Source organism: Typha latifolia, chromosome 10 (assembly GCF_019914945.1).
Source record: "Typha latifolia isolate L0001 chromosome 10, TyphaL0001v2, whole genome shotgun sequence".
In the NCBI taxonomy this organism is placed as follows: domain Eukaryota; kingdom Viridiplantae; phylum Streptophyta; class Magnoliopsida; order Poales; family Typhaceae; genus Typha; species Typha latifolia.
The window spans coordinates 1,607,792-1,620,872 of NC_133095.1; the positions used below are offsets into that span (position 1 = coordinate 1,607,792).

The 13,081-nt window shown below is 36.5% G+C and overlaps 2 protein-coding genes across 8 annotated transcripts; one reads left to right on the forward strand and one right to left on the reverse strand.

Moving 5' to 3' along the window:
* Positions 1-286: 286 nt before the first annotated feature.
* LOC140796919 (25.3 kDa vesicle transport protein SEC22-1-like) lies at positions 287-7,564 on the reverse strand. Of its 7 annotated transcripts, none has more exons than XM_073150124.1 (7): positions 7,432-7,564; positions 6,008-6,099; positions 3,252-3,498; positions 2,566-2,726; positions 2,311-2,457; positions 1,959-2,035; positions 287-718 (listed from the first exon to the last, which is right to left on the reverse strand). In XM_073150124.1, the coding sequence occupies exons 3-7, from the start codon at positions 3,437-3,439 to the stop codon at positions 635-637; spliced, it is 657 nt and encodes a 218-aa protein (XP_073006225.1). In that variant the 5' UTR covers positions 3,440-3,498; positions 6,008-6,099; positions 7,432-7,564; the 3' UTR covers positions 287-634. The 7 variants fall into 7 exon arrangements, with proteins under 7 accessions (XP_073006225.1, XP_073006227.1, XP_073006229.1 ...); XM_073150126.1 differs by having other exon boundaries at positions 3,252-3,494; positions 7,432-7,558; XM_073150128.1 differs by lacking the exon at positions 6,008-6,099 and having other exon boundaries at positions 7,432-7,536.
* Positions 7,565-10,498: 2,934 nt separating this feature from the next.
* Positions 10,499-13,025, forward strand: LOC140796075 (plant cysteine oxidase 2-like). Its single transcript, XM_073148934.1, has 5 exons — positions 10,499-11,068; positions 11,152-11,273; positions 11,374-11,533; positions 11,618-11,821; positions 12,700-13,025. The coding sequence occupies exons 1-5, from the start codon at positions 10,945-10,947 to the stop codon at positions 12,825-12,827; spliced, it is 738 nt and encodes a 245-aa protein (XP_073005035.1). The 5' UTR covers positions 10,499-10,944; the 3' UTR covers positions 12,828-13,025.
* The last annotated feature ends 56 nt before the right edge of the window (positions 13,026-13,081 follow it).

Here is a 13,081-nt window from a genome sequence, read left to right on the forward strand (position 1 = left end):
GACTTTTGTTAACATTGATATTCTATTTAGAATTATAAATGCTGTATGAGATTAGGTGTTCCTACTTCTTGCGGTAGGTTACCCATGGTGGGCCACTCCAACATCTCAATCAGGTTAGGTCATTCTACCACTTTGCCCATCAGTAGCTGTGTAACTTCAATTTGATGATGATCTAACTTGAAAGTGCAGCACAGTGTACATGCATCAAGAAAATTCTGTCAGCCATCTCTCATGATGATGTAACCAATTGAAGAATAATTCAGAATATCCAAAGACTGTAAGAGACTGGTCCAAACCTCCAAAGTTAGAAGAAGAATACTACAAGTGCAACTATAGCATCTTTGTTTAACTTTAACATCATTAAGAAAAAAATAATCATCAGAAATGGCATAAACTTTACAGAGTAATTTAGCAGCAGTTGTCAAGATTATAATGAAGTATATCCCTTCACTTTGAGGCTTGAGCTCTCATGGTGGTGAATAATGCAACCATGTATATGCTTAAAGGAGCAGACATCTGGTTGGCGGAGCGGCGACCGGCATTCATAATATACTCGAGATTGTGCAGGCCTTTCTCCGCACAAACCCCCAAGAAAAAAAAAAGAGAAGAGAAACTCTGTTGCCAATCAGCAGAATCACCATATCTTCTTTCTGACCCAAAAGAGAAGCAGGACGACACCCACAACAATGGCAACAGGAGCCCATTTCCGTATGAAAGCCTGTAAAATCCAGCAACATAATGTTATGTGGAATATACAAGACTTCAAGTATGGAACAAACTGATATATAAATATAAGTATTCTATTTAGTTCATCTCATAACAAATGCCAAAATCTAATCAGAATATATGATCCATTGAAAGAAGAAAATGGTGATCAAAGGACTTCATGTTGTGCTACATAGAGGTCATAGAATCTGCAAAATGAAGAAAAGCTAATTGTGGATACCCGTAGCAATGGCAGCTCTAAGAGTGAAATATGTAACAGAGCAGTCCATCCTGTATTTGGCCCTCGATGGCCGTCCCAATGCAGGTCTGCCCCTAATGGCTAGTGCATATAATCTACAAGCTATACTTACTATCAGGATAAAAAAAGTTAAAAGCTATGAAATGAAGAGAACTTGATCACATCGCAGACTTTTAGCTATCAAATTCCTAGAAAGATGCCTTTTGTACTCTAGTCTTATTTCAAGATATGGCAGGTAAGTGTCCTTTGAATGCAGCGCTTGTTCTTTCATGTTGGCAGTTGACACTAAATTTGACGTGTGAATTCCAGATCCATAACAGCAAATTATGTCATGTGTGGAGTCAAAGACAGAGAAAATATTTAACCATGATAAGGAAAGGTCAAGTCTCCAATTGTCCACAGCAGACAGGAATCAGTTTTTTATTTTTTTATTGACAGCCATCCTTTTCTTCTCAACTGGATGGATCAGGTGGGATGCTGTTTAGTTTTCACAAATATAGAGATGGCCAACTAAACTCCTATTTATAAACAATAACCAGGTTATAAAGGTGAAAATGCATGAAGTTGTTGTGGTAATAGACACCTCCTTTTGTAACAGAGAAAGCAGGGAATTTCTCTCCTTTTCCCAGACTTCACCAAAAATAGAAATATTTGTTAAGATCTATAAAGGAAATATCTATGGATTGAGTTTTCCTTGAAACAAAAGAATTGAATTATTTATATGCAGAAAATTGTTCTCAAGGGGGAATGCAAGAACTGACTAGCATGAGCAAATCCAAAATTTTCCTTTTCTACCAAGAAAGACAACTTTAAACTGATGGAATTAGTGTACAAACTGAATTCCATCTCTCTAATTAGATATAGTTCAAGCTGAAATTTCAGATAGAGAAGTGTGAAGAAAAGTGTCTATGCACATTAATTTAGCATGTGCAAAATTCTCAGGATACCAGAAATGCTCATAAAAGGTAACAATGTCCTACCAAGAAAGCCTTACCTGCCGATTTAGATCCTTCGCCTTGTCTGCATAGATGCGAGATTCTGATGTTAACCTACTAGACATTTCACTGACCTCTGCATAATTATGTAAATAAAAGATTTAAACAGGAAGTACATGTGAACTGATATCTAAGTTGCTGCAAATAATTAGCATGAAAAACCAAAAACCTAATGCTATGTGGGTGAAAAGGTGATGGAACTTAAAGGGCATGAAAAGTTAAAACCATGACAGTTGTTTGAATTAGCTCTCATCCAAGGATTGTTTCTGATAATATGGACAGTTCTGGGGATCATTCTACCAGAGGCTAGAATATTACAATACTTAACAACTACAATATTTGTGAACTTACGGTCCAACTTTTCACCAACACCAAGAACTTCTTGAACATTGCGAGTCATAATTTGGTGCACTTCGTAAAGTTCATCGTTTAGCTTCGAAAGGTTCCGTTGGGTCTGCGTATCTAAATACAATTTCTTGGTCTTTTGTATGAATGTGTCTGCATGTAGCAAGAAAGAGAAAAACCAGAATTATAAATCATTATGCAACACAAGGAAGATTCTACAGAAAAGATAAGATAGATGAAGAACCACTATAAGCAACATACCAAACTTAATAAAAGCATAAGGCCTTGCAGCAGTTTCAATTTGACTCCCATTGACTCTCTCAAATTCATTTTTGAGGTCCTCCAGGTATTGAAAAGCAAGTTTCTTTGGATAAGAACGATCACACATTGTCAGATAACATACACGGCCTTCAATTATATAGCTGCATACTTGAGTCAAAGGTAACAGTGCAACAGAAACTTTCCTTGACAGAAAACAAGTATAACCATTGAAAGTCACAATTGCTTTAACTAGAAAATGGCAGAACATGTTTCCTATCAAAGAAAACAGATAGTTTACATAACTCACACTGAACAATTAAGGTACAATCAAATATTATCAATGTATAGCCAAGTCGCAGTGCTGTTTAGTTCAATCAAGTTAACAATGAAATAGAACCATAGGAAGGCAATTAAGGTACAAGCGAGGAACTTCACCACTTATTTGGATACCAGTTCAATGAAAAGCCACAGAATGAATGGTTGAAACACATCCGCAGTCACAAAAATATGGATTGCATGTATTCTCAACTCATATTGTAGAGAGTTGAAAACACTCAAGACATAGCAAGGGGATAACTGGTTAAGGCTGCCTACATCATGAATTTCTCACCATTGGAAGAAACACATGCTATGGGATGCCCTTTTTCGAAAAGAAGGTACACAAAAGAACATAGATTATAGGATACTGGAAATAGTATGGTCCAGTCTCAATTGACATCCGTGAAGCCTCATGATGTCCTTTGGAGAGGTTCTTGAATAGAAGTTTTGCTTGTTGCTTATAGAAATCAGAGTCTTTCTGATCACGACCGTCATCCAACCCTTCTGCTAATGGAAGTCCATCAGTCACGCGTGCTATCATTGTTAACTTAACCATTTTACCCCACAAAACTGGGAACAGAGTACAAAATGGTGTGGATGACCTTCGGAACCTACCTACACAAAGAAAAAAGAGTGAAGGGGCAAAATAACAACCTCACATAAGATCTAAGAATTGAGAATTCCAATTTTAAATACTAGCAAGCGGGTTTGGTATGCCATGTGCCAGATTATAACAATTCACCGAGTCAAGTTTCAACCTGCCAATCTTCATCAACAATGCATTACAGGATAAGAATGTGAAACGTCAGAGCATCAGTAGTTGTTCAACCAGACGAATTAGCGACATCTTTTTATCAGACTAACTAAAGTTCAGATTCCATATCCAAATCATACCAGGGTTATGCCAATATACATGAACATCCTCATAAATAACCTAGACAGATATTAACAGAAACATTAAATTTTCCAGTACTACTAGACTACCACTCTCTTTATAACAAATGTACAATGTTGAAGCAGGAAGTAGGTTTCACAGAAAAATTTCTGACTAATTCCAAACGTTCCATGAGTGAATAGGTCCCATTCTGAAATTTTTCTCGTGATTCAGTTGATCCATCTCATCTCCTCTGGGCTGAGGTTATCATTATGTGTTATTTTCCCTCGTCCTCGCCAATGTCAAATAATTAAAGACTAAACACGAAGAAACTCGAAGGGTACCAAAGTCTCCACAGACTCCATCAAGATCCAAACCTTTAACAACAGTAAAGGAATGTCGTAAAGACTAAAAAAAGCAGAAAGCAAGATCGACGGATCAATAGATCAACAGAAGAACTCATCTTACATTTACGAAATCCACGAGAATTATGACAAAAACACTATCAAATCGATCTTTCTTCAAACAATGAGACTTTAAGATCGGGAGAGAAGAAGAGATTACGGACGAATCTATGCTTACGGGGTGAATAGCTGCTGCTCGAGATCAGTGTTGAGGTTGGTATTTGATGGTGGTTTTCTTCCTTCCTTCTTCCTTCCTTCCTTCGTCGGCGGGTCGTCGGCAAGAGAGAGAGAGAAAGAGGAAACGAACAGTGGAAGGACGGGAGAGTAATTATCGAATAAATTATAAATATGGCGAGGCGTGGCGTGGCGTGGCGTGAGATTGGGTTAACTCGTAATTTTTTTTAAGAAAAACACGTAATTAGTTTTTAATTACCCCGGATATAGAGAGCCAAACTAAGATCAAAGGTTAAAAGTTAGTTTGCGAAACTAATTTTTATTATCGTTCACACTCATACTATTATTATATCATATTTATCTTTATCTTTATCTTTATCTTTCAACTCTTATATTTTACGTTAATTCTCATAAAACACCGACCTATTTTTTAATCAAACAGTAGCTAATAAAATAAAATATATATTCTATTTACTTTTTAAAAGATAAACTTACATACCTATAATATCTTTTATTTGACTTTAATATTTGGTTCTCCTTTTACCCAATATTTAAAATCGAGTTAATTAATTTAACTCAATCAATTAAGAAATCTAAACGCAAAATAATCGTACGGTATAAATGATAATAAAGCTTGATTTTAGTTGAGGGAACTTTCTGATCCCAAGAAATTAATTCAATATTATAATATTGTTCTTCTGTTTCTTGCTTCTTCTTCTTCTTTTTCTTAGGGAAACTAATATTGCTTCCTAGTTAAATACCAATCTACCACCAACTTAATCGAGTGGATCGAAAAGTTGGAAATTTTGATATATTAACAGTTTGTTTCAAATATAACCTTGATCAAGTATTCTGAAGATCTAACTGTTAAGATCTTTAAGGGTATAATAGGAATGAAAGATATTATCGGTTCAGCAGGTAATTTTTTTTTTAGATATATAATCTTACACATTATTTTTTAACAATTATATTATCTTAATATTTTATTAAGTAAAAAACATATATATCATTAACTGAGAGTAATGTATATATATCAAAATAAGAGTATTGATGTCTTTTATAATTAACTTGATGAAAATTTAATTACATTTTATCTTTTTGATTATTTTTTATTATTTACATATATCTCTCATTAGTTTAAGATTGATTTAAATTAAATTTTAATAGATAGAGATAGAGAATTATATTTAAATTGAAGTTTATCTCCAAATAATCAAATTTAAATTATTTAATATTAAATAATATCTCCTATAATTAAGGCATAATTATATTTAAGAGAGAAATCTTAACGGAAGAAAAAAAAAACGTGTAGAGCGCTTCTTCCGTACCGTTAATTGTTTATCAATCACTTTGATGAATATCTAATGGTTAAGATCTTAAAAGGTATAACAAGAAAATTGGAAAGTTAGGCGCACGTAATTAATCTTCTTAACTAATATACTCTTTTTCTTACGTAATGTGATTTTGAAACCGGTACCGGAAAACCGGTACCGGGTATGAAAACTGGCTATTATAGCCGTTGAATTAAGATTATAATTTTTAAAGGTGCATTGAAGTATTTGCCATTCTGAGATCATTCAAGAACATAAATAAATAAAAGAAGTCTTCTAAGACCCATTAAATCATATCAAGAGGAAGATATTCCACAATACTTCTCAGGAACACAGCCAACCTCTCTTCCTTAAGTTTTGAGGATGATACTCTGGGAGTCTCAAGGGAAAGAAGTAGATAGAGCAAGATGGCCGAATGATGCAGCCCAGGTACCTGGTCATCCAGATGAAAGGTTTCAAAGTATAAAGAGAAGAAATAAAGTGAAAATAGAAAAATTATACTATAATCTGCTATAAGGATTCGAGTTAGTAGAACATATCATTCAATAATTATCATATATTTGTTAACGCGAAGATACAGTGCTCTCAAAACCTATCAATATTACCAGATGAAGAGCCATTTGCATAGAAAACTTTCAGTTACCAAGTCATCACAGTCCTAATTGCTTTCTCAATTGGAGTGTAACAATGTGGCCTTGAAAGAAGAGCAACAGGGTGTCAGTAAGACCTCAGGGCCTTACCAACCAAACTCAGAACACTATAACTTCAAGAAAGCATGGAAGTATGAGAAGCACAGAATTAGCACTCCAGAACCTCTCATTAAACTTTCGAGACTAAATCCACTATCACTGATTAAAAGCTGTAGAAAAGAATCAGAAGCTTATCATGTTCAGTAGGAGATTATTACCTTATGAAAGTTATAGTAGAGTAAGCAATTGTATAATATGCTTGTATACCAAAGAGAATGATGAATGCCTCACAAGGACAAGGCTTTCTATGTCTATGTTCGAATCTATAACAATAGGTAGTAGACATTCCTCTCTTTCAAAGGTCAGATTGCACTCTCCTGCCAGAAGTTAAATTACTAATACTTGAATCAGGAACTGCTACAATTGTAATCCTGCCCAACATCGGTAAGCTGTCTCCGGTGACGATGCATATGATTTCCTGATATTGCTCATACATAACCTACCATTCATGAAGAAGTTCCTTGCAATGAGATGAGAAGACAATGCAAATGTTGCAAGTACTTATAGTCAATGCCAAGCTAGTAACTAGCTGGCATAAATAAACTCCTTGCAATACGTAATGCATAAAAGCTTCACTCTTGGTTGCTTGCTGGAGACTGTGCAATCCTTTTTGCACAATCACGAAAACCGCAACCTTTATATGTTGCTTTTGGATTGAAATTGAAGCCCAAACACGAAAAGATCAATAGCATTTCAACATTTTGAAGAAATCCTGTGAATTGCAAACCTCCAAAGAAGAATAAAATGAGCAGCAGTTTACTTGAAGTCAAGATACTTCTATTGGAGCACCTGGCATTATTCTACTGCAGTGACTAATTCTTACAAGACATCCTAAGTCTAGAACAAGGATCTATTTCCCTTCTCGTGTAGAAAATTTTCATCCGGCTTACAGCTCTAAGCCAACGATAGAATCCATCAGTTCCAAATTTATATGGACTCAAAAGAAACAATCTTGTAATAGTGTCTCCTAGACAATTTGGGAAAAAAAAATTAATTGCGAAGGGCTAAACCCTTACCACAGCTGATGCCAGTTCGGGGGCGGCAAAGGCTGCGCGAATACCGGCGCCACCGCGCCGGCCAAAGGGACGGCCAACTCCGGCGACGGCGTGGGAGTCGTCCAGATGGGTGGGGAATTTTAAGGGTTTTAAGATTTCTTAAAAATACAAAGCTTGCCGACGAGCTACACGTGCATTACACGTGCGTCCAGTTGCAGAAAAGTACCTATAGTTTTAGCTATTTCGGCCGAACTCCGCAACGAGTTCCACGTCATAAGCCTACCCTACCCTCCCGACTTCAGTCACGAATGAAACATATATGTATGGGTTCCTGTCATTAGACGTTGCCAACTCATCTACTTCATGACATGTCCCCCTGCATGCAGTTAGGACCACGCCACGTGGGTCGCCGACGTGGCCCCCTCGTGCCAAGTGCTCCGAGAAGGGCAACACAAAATCTCATGTAGGGTAACGATAGCTATATATACAGTAGTAAAATAAGTGTAACAATTGATGGGCGACCTAAACGCCAACTGGATAATGCATAGAATCCACCCAAAAATAGTGAAGCAATTTGCATTTATCACGAGGAATAAATATATGTTCACAGTACTAGATCTCCCGATTAAGATTTTTCATTAGAATATAAAAGTTTAAGCACGTTTTAATACGAAAAGTTTATTATTAAAAACATTAATTATTTTATATTATTATCAATCATAGTTTATCATATAAATATTTCTCCTAATAAATACCTTTTTTCTTCGAGTAAGAAAGTCATAGAATTAATTTCAGTGGAAAATTTTATTTGATAGTTCAGTGATTTAGCTCAACTCAGTTGATGATTTAGCGATGCAGTTGACTTTAAAGAGCAACTCAACAACGCGACAGCTTGATGTAATATCTTGACGATATTTAGTGACATTTAGTTTGAAGTAATAATTCAACGACGCATACGACTTAAAACTTAGGCTAGACTGCTTAGTATATTAACTAAAATTTAGTGCGGTCAAATGTTTATATATCTAAAGAGAGTTGGAGCTTATATCTAGCTTTCGAGTTTTTCAATGATAAAAAAACACTACCTTATAGACATGTTAAGATAATTACAGATATACAGTAATGTTAGTTTCTTTAGATTAAAAAAACATGACGGATAATTAGATTTTAATTCTCTATAATTCATTAGTTATTATTAGGGTAAAATTTAACTTTAAGATATTTCTGAGAAATTAAAATGTGAACAGTAATAAAGAGTAAAATGTTCGCTGTTACCACAATAGTATTTAAATATGGACTACTAAGACCTACTAAGACTCCCTATCTAAGCTAAGGCGGTAAAAGTCGAGCCCAACTGATGGGCTGGACTTGGCGGTCTTCGCCTCGGAAATCACAACGGCGAAGTGCCACCTGTCATGGAATATTGCCACGTATCCGGTGCCAAAGTGGATAAAATCATAAAACCCGTGTCTTTTTTGGCCAGTCTTAAAGAACGTAACGTATACGTGGCGGTCTCTCAACGTCTTATCATCTTCCTTTCCGCTGTACCGGGGCATACCAGCCACCGAGGACATCTAGAAGATCTAAATTTTCCACCGACCAACTTTCACGTGGCAATCACGTGAAATCCAGTGGAGAGTCGAAGGACAATTGCGACAATGCACACGCCACCTCAAGCGATCCAGATCTCATGCCCAAACTTCCCTTAATACCCTTGATCGTAATAAACAGAAAGCCAGGGTGCCAAACTGGAAAAGACTTGCGATTGGGTCAACGGATCGTAGCCGTTCCTTTTTAGTGGAATAAATCGTAGCTTTTCTCGAAGCGGCCGAGTCGCTTTATCGCCGTCTGCCACCTGGCGTTAATCGCGACCCCGAACTGGAGCGAGTCGCGTCGGCCCCGCTCATATCCAGACCGAGATGACTATAAAACACGTGGCTGGCCCAATTCTGCTTTCCCAAAATGGAAAAAGGGAGAGGTTCCGATCACCGCAGTAAGCTCACCTTCCACAGAGTACTACTCCGTGCTCTCTAATCTGTGAATAATAACACGTGAAAACTCTGAGTTTTGCAATTTACTTATATTTAATATTTTTATTTATAATTATGAACTAAGATTTAATTTTATACGCTAAAATTTAAAATTAAATATAATTTTAAAATTTAAATATTTCTTTACACTAATTGCTTATTGACCTCTTAATTATTGCCAACTTTTATATAGACCTTCCGGTTTTTTCTTATTATATTTTTAATCCTTAGCTGTACAATATCCCTCACCTACTACATGGATAAAACGTATTAAATAAGTATTTTTATCTACAACTTTTATAATTGTAAGGAATAATAAGTAAATAACTATTTAAATATATATAGTTTTCTTTAATTTCATCTTCTATCTAATATTTTATTCTTAAAAAATATATATTTAATCAAATATTATTTTAATCACTCTCTCTCTCTCTCTCTCTCTCTCTCTCTTCTATTCATCTTCTCTTTGTTCTCCTCATCTTAAACTTAATATCGCATTAAATGTAATTATTATTAAACATTTATGTTATTTATCAAACAGTATATTATATGACATTTTAATCGGTAACGAGAACTTCTAAATAAACGACGACTAAAAGGAGCTGGGTGTGGTGGACCTAGTAATCATGTTCTTTTATTGCTAAATTAAGCTAGATAAATTAAACATTTAACCTCTTTAACGCTTTTATCATCAAAAGATGTGCTAATATAACCCTCCTCTATTTATCCTCTCTGGCCCCTACCAATTAACAACTTTTTCCTCTGGTTTCCACATTAAATAGACAACTACTAATTACTAATTAGAGTACGTCCACTTTAACGGTGCATTGTTTAATCCAAGCTTACTACTCTTATTAATGTTAATAATTTTGCATGGTTGATAGAAACTCCGGTTTCCTTTCTACAATTTTTGACTTTGGCATCTTCCCAAGTTGCGAAGAAAAAGGCAGTGAAATAAATAGTCTCTCTCCAAGGAGGTGGCAGGCATAGGGAGGGTAATTGGGTCATTTAACACTAACCGTTAGGTACTTAAGCGGAGAGCCGAGGATTTCAAAACTGTGTACGGGTTGGAGAATAAGAGGGGCGATAAGTGTCGAAAACTAGCAGTTTTGGTCTTGGTTGGTTTTATTCTCCCCTTTTCCGGAGCTTATCCATGGCCCCTGGTTTTGTTCAACCCCCTTCCTTCCTTTCTTCCTTTAAATCCCCCCAGCCCTCTCCTTCCCTCGTTATCCACCCCTTCTCATTGTTACTGTTCTCCGGAATAACTTATCCGTCCTTGTCCGAAGCTTGTCGTGGTTGGATTCTGCGATCTGGGTCTCTCTTTTTTGCGGTGGATTTTGGTAGGGGGCGGGGGAGAGGCGAGTTTGGAGAGGGATTTCGAGATCGAGCTGGATGAAAGTGGAGGAGGGCATTGGGGAGGGGGAGGGAGCGGAGGGGGAAGAAGAAGGGTTCCGCCATCAGGGCGAAGATTAGTAAGAAGAGGAGCTGCGGCCGGCGGGCGGCGATGCGGCGCGTCCAGGCCGATTCGATGGCCATTCAGCGGCTCTTCGTCGCCTGCAAGTCGGTGTTCAAGGGGCCCGGCACCGTGCCGGCGCCGGCCGACGTCGATATGCTTCAGAAACTTCTCGGTATGTTTATTATTTACCTCTCAACTTTCTGCAACATTTCGAGCTTTTTATCATGACACTAATTTTTGCTGCGGTGTTTGTAGATGGTATGAGAGCAGAGGATCTACGGTTAAGCATGGATATGGATTTCTTCAATGCTAAAAAAGCCACAAAAGGAACTCCAATCATTAGATACACGATCATAAAAAAATGCGAAAATTTCTCGGTAAGCAAAAGCATTTTTTTTCCCATAAAGTTAACGATGGCGAACGTCTAATTCAAGTCCTAAATGATTAATATCTATCGTTCTGCATTCTAATTTGCAGATGGTTATATTCTTTTTGCCTCCCAAGGCGGTGATCCCTCTGCATAACCATCCAGGAATGACTGTGTTTAGCAAACTACTCCTAGGAGAAATGCATATAAAATCATATGACTGGGTTGATCCAGCTGAATCAAATGACTCCAAAACTCCCTCAGATCAATGTGAGGACCCCCCCTCTCCTGTTTTTATACCTATTGGATTTGGAATCCTATTATTAGTCCATTGATGAATTTTAATATGTGCAGTGAGACTGGCAAAACTGGTAGTGGATTCAGATTTCTCTGCACCATGCAGCACCTCCATCTTGTATCCAACAACTGGAGGCAATCTCCATACTTTCAGAGCCATTAAAGCTTGTGCGGTGCTCGACGTTCTCGGGCCGCCGTATTCGGCGGAAGACGACCGCGACTGCACCTACTACAACGATCAGAATTTCTTCAGCTATTCAAGTAAGCAAATTTGATAGTTCTCCTCAAGATTTATCTATCCACTGTTATTGATTTCTAACAGCTAGTGATCTGCAACACTTGTTGAGGAAGTAGCACATAACTATCAAATTTGAATAAGTACTACATGTAATTCAGAACTTATCAGTTTATAGGCTAAACCCCCAAAACTTTGATCAGTATGTGAATGAATATGGACATGAGATTTCCTTTTGAGTATAATATTAGTTATGTTTAACCTATATGAACTATGAACGTATCTTTAGTGCATATTTGTTTCTTTACTCTTTGGCTTCACCTTTGGTTCACAATTAAAAATTAAGTTAGAAACTAGCTCAGTATCAAACTATACATATATATATATGCATCACACCAAACCAACCGCCCCCATCATCTTGCACTTTAATATTGTACCAGCATATCATAATGGAAAACAAGCCCTGTTTCTTGGTAGCCCATGGATTAATCTTTTACGTCTGGGAATACATATATTTATATTTATTTATCATTCTACTAGGGTAGACAGGATACATACAAGATAATTTTTGAAGAAAAGTTCAAATACCATGTGCTTTAGGCTCCCTGGTTTCACATATATGCTGGTACAAAGTCACACTTAGCAACTATCATCCTGCCAAACTTTATACTCTCTACATAAAGAATATTAACATTTCTAGTATAAAAATATAAAAATTATCGTTGTTTAACAACTTAAACTTTTGGAGTGAATGGTGAGTTAATATGATATTAAAATTTGAGCTCAAGAGAGTATGTGTAAGAATACAAATATAAAATTATTAATTTTTAACGGCATAAATTTTAAGAGTAGTTGATGAATTATCACTTACGCACGCAAGAAATTTTTTTTTTTTTTCTAACAGATGGTGCTGCCACACAAGATGGAGGGGGAAATGAACGGATAGGATGGTTAGAAAAGATCGACGGCATGCCGGAGGAATCATATATGGAATGGGCTGAATACCTTGGTCCACAGATCATTGATGTCTGATTGGGAGAATTCTTGAGATAATTTTTACTTTGGTCCTCCATTTTTCTAACAGCAGCAAAGATGTCTTGTTTACTGTTAGTTTCTTGTTTCTTCCTGTTCTCTTCTAATCTCTGTGTACCGGAAGATGGTCGGATCAAACATGCAGCTGTAGATTGTCAAATTCTTCAAGTTAATTAATACAACCACGTTTTTTTTTTCCTCCTCCTGTTTCTCGTGGACAAAGTTAAGGTTGTGTAATTAAATCCAGTCTAATT

Bases quoted from the DNA above. Each gene is read 5' to 3' on its own strand.
- LOC140796919 (XM_073150124.1), bottom strand. From the start codon at position 3,439: ATGGTTAAGTTAACAATGATAGCACGCGTGACTGATGGACTTCCATTA. The intron at 2,727-3,251 runs GTATCCTATAAT...TCAAGTATGCAG, and splicing joins ACTGGACCATACTATTTCCA to CTATATAATTGAAGGCCGTG. The intron at 2,458-2,565 runs GTATGTTGCTTA...TGCTACATGCAG, and splicing joins TTATGCTTTTATTAAGTTTG to ACACATTCATACAAAAGACC.
- LOC140796075 (XM_073148934.1), top strand. From the start codon at position 10,945: ATGCGGCGCGTCCAGGCCGATTCGATGGCCATTCAGCGGCTCTTCGTC. The intron at 11,534-11,617 runs GTGAGGACCCCC...TAATATGTGCAG, and splicing joins CAAAACTCCCTCAGATCAAT to TGAGACTGGCAAAACTGGTA. The intron at 11,822-12,699 runs GTAAGCAAATTT...TTTTTCTAACAG, and splicing joins GAATTTCTTCAGCTATTCAA to ATGGTGCTGCCACACAAGAT.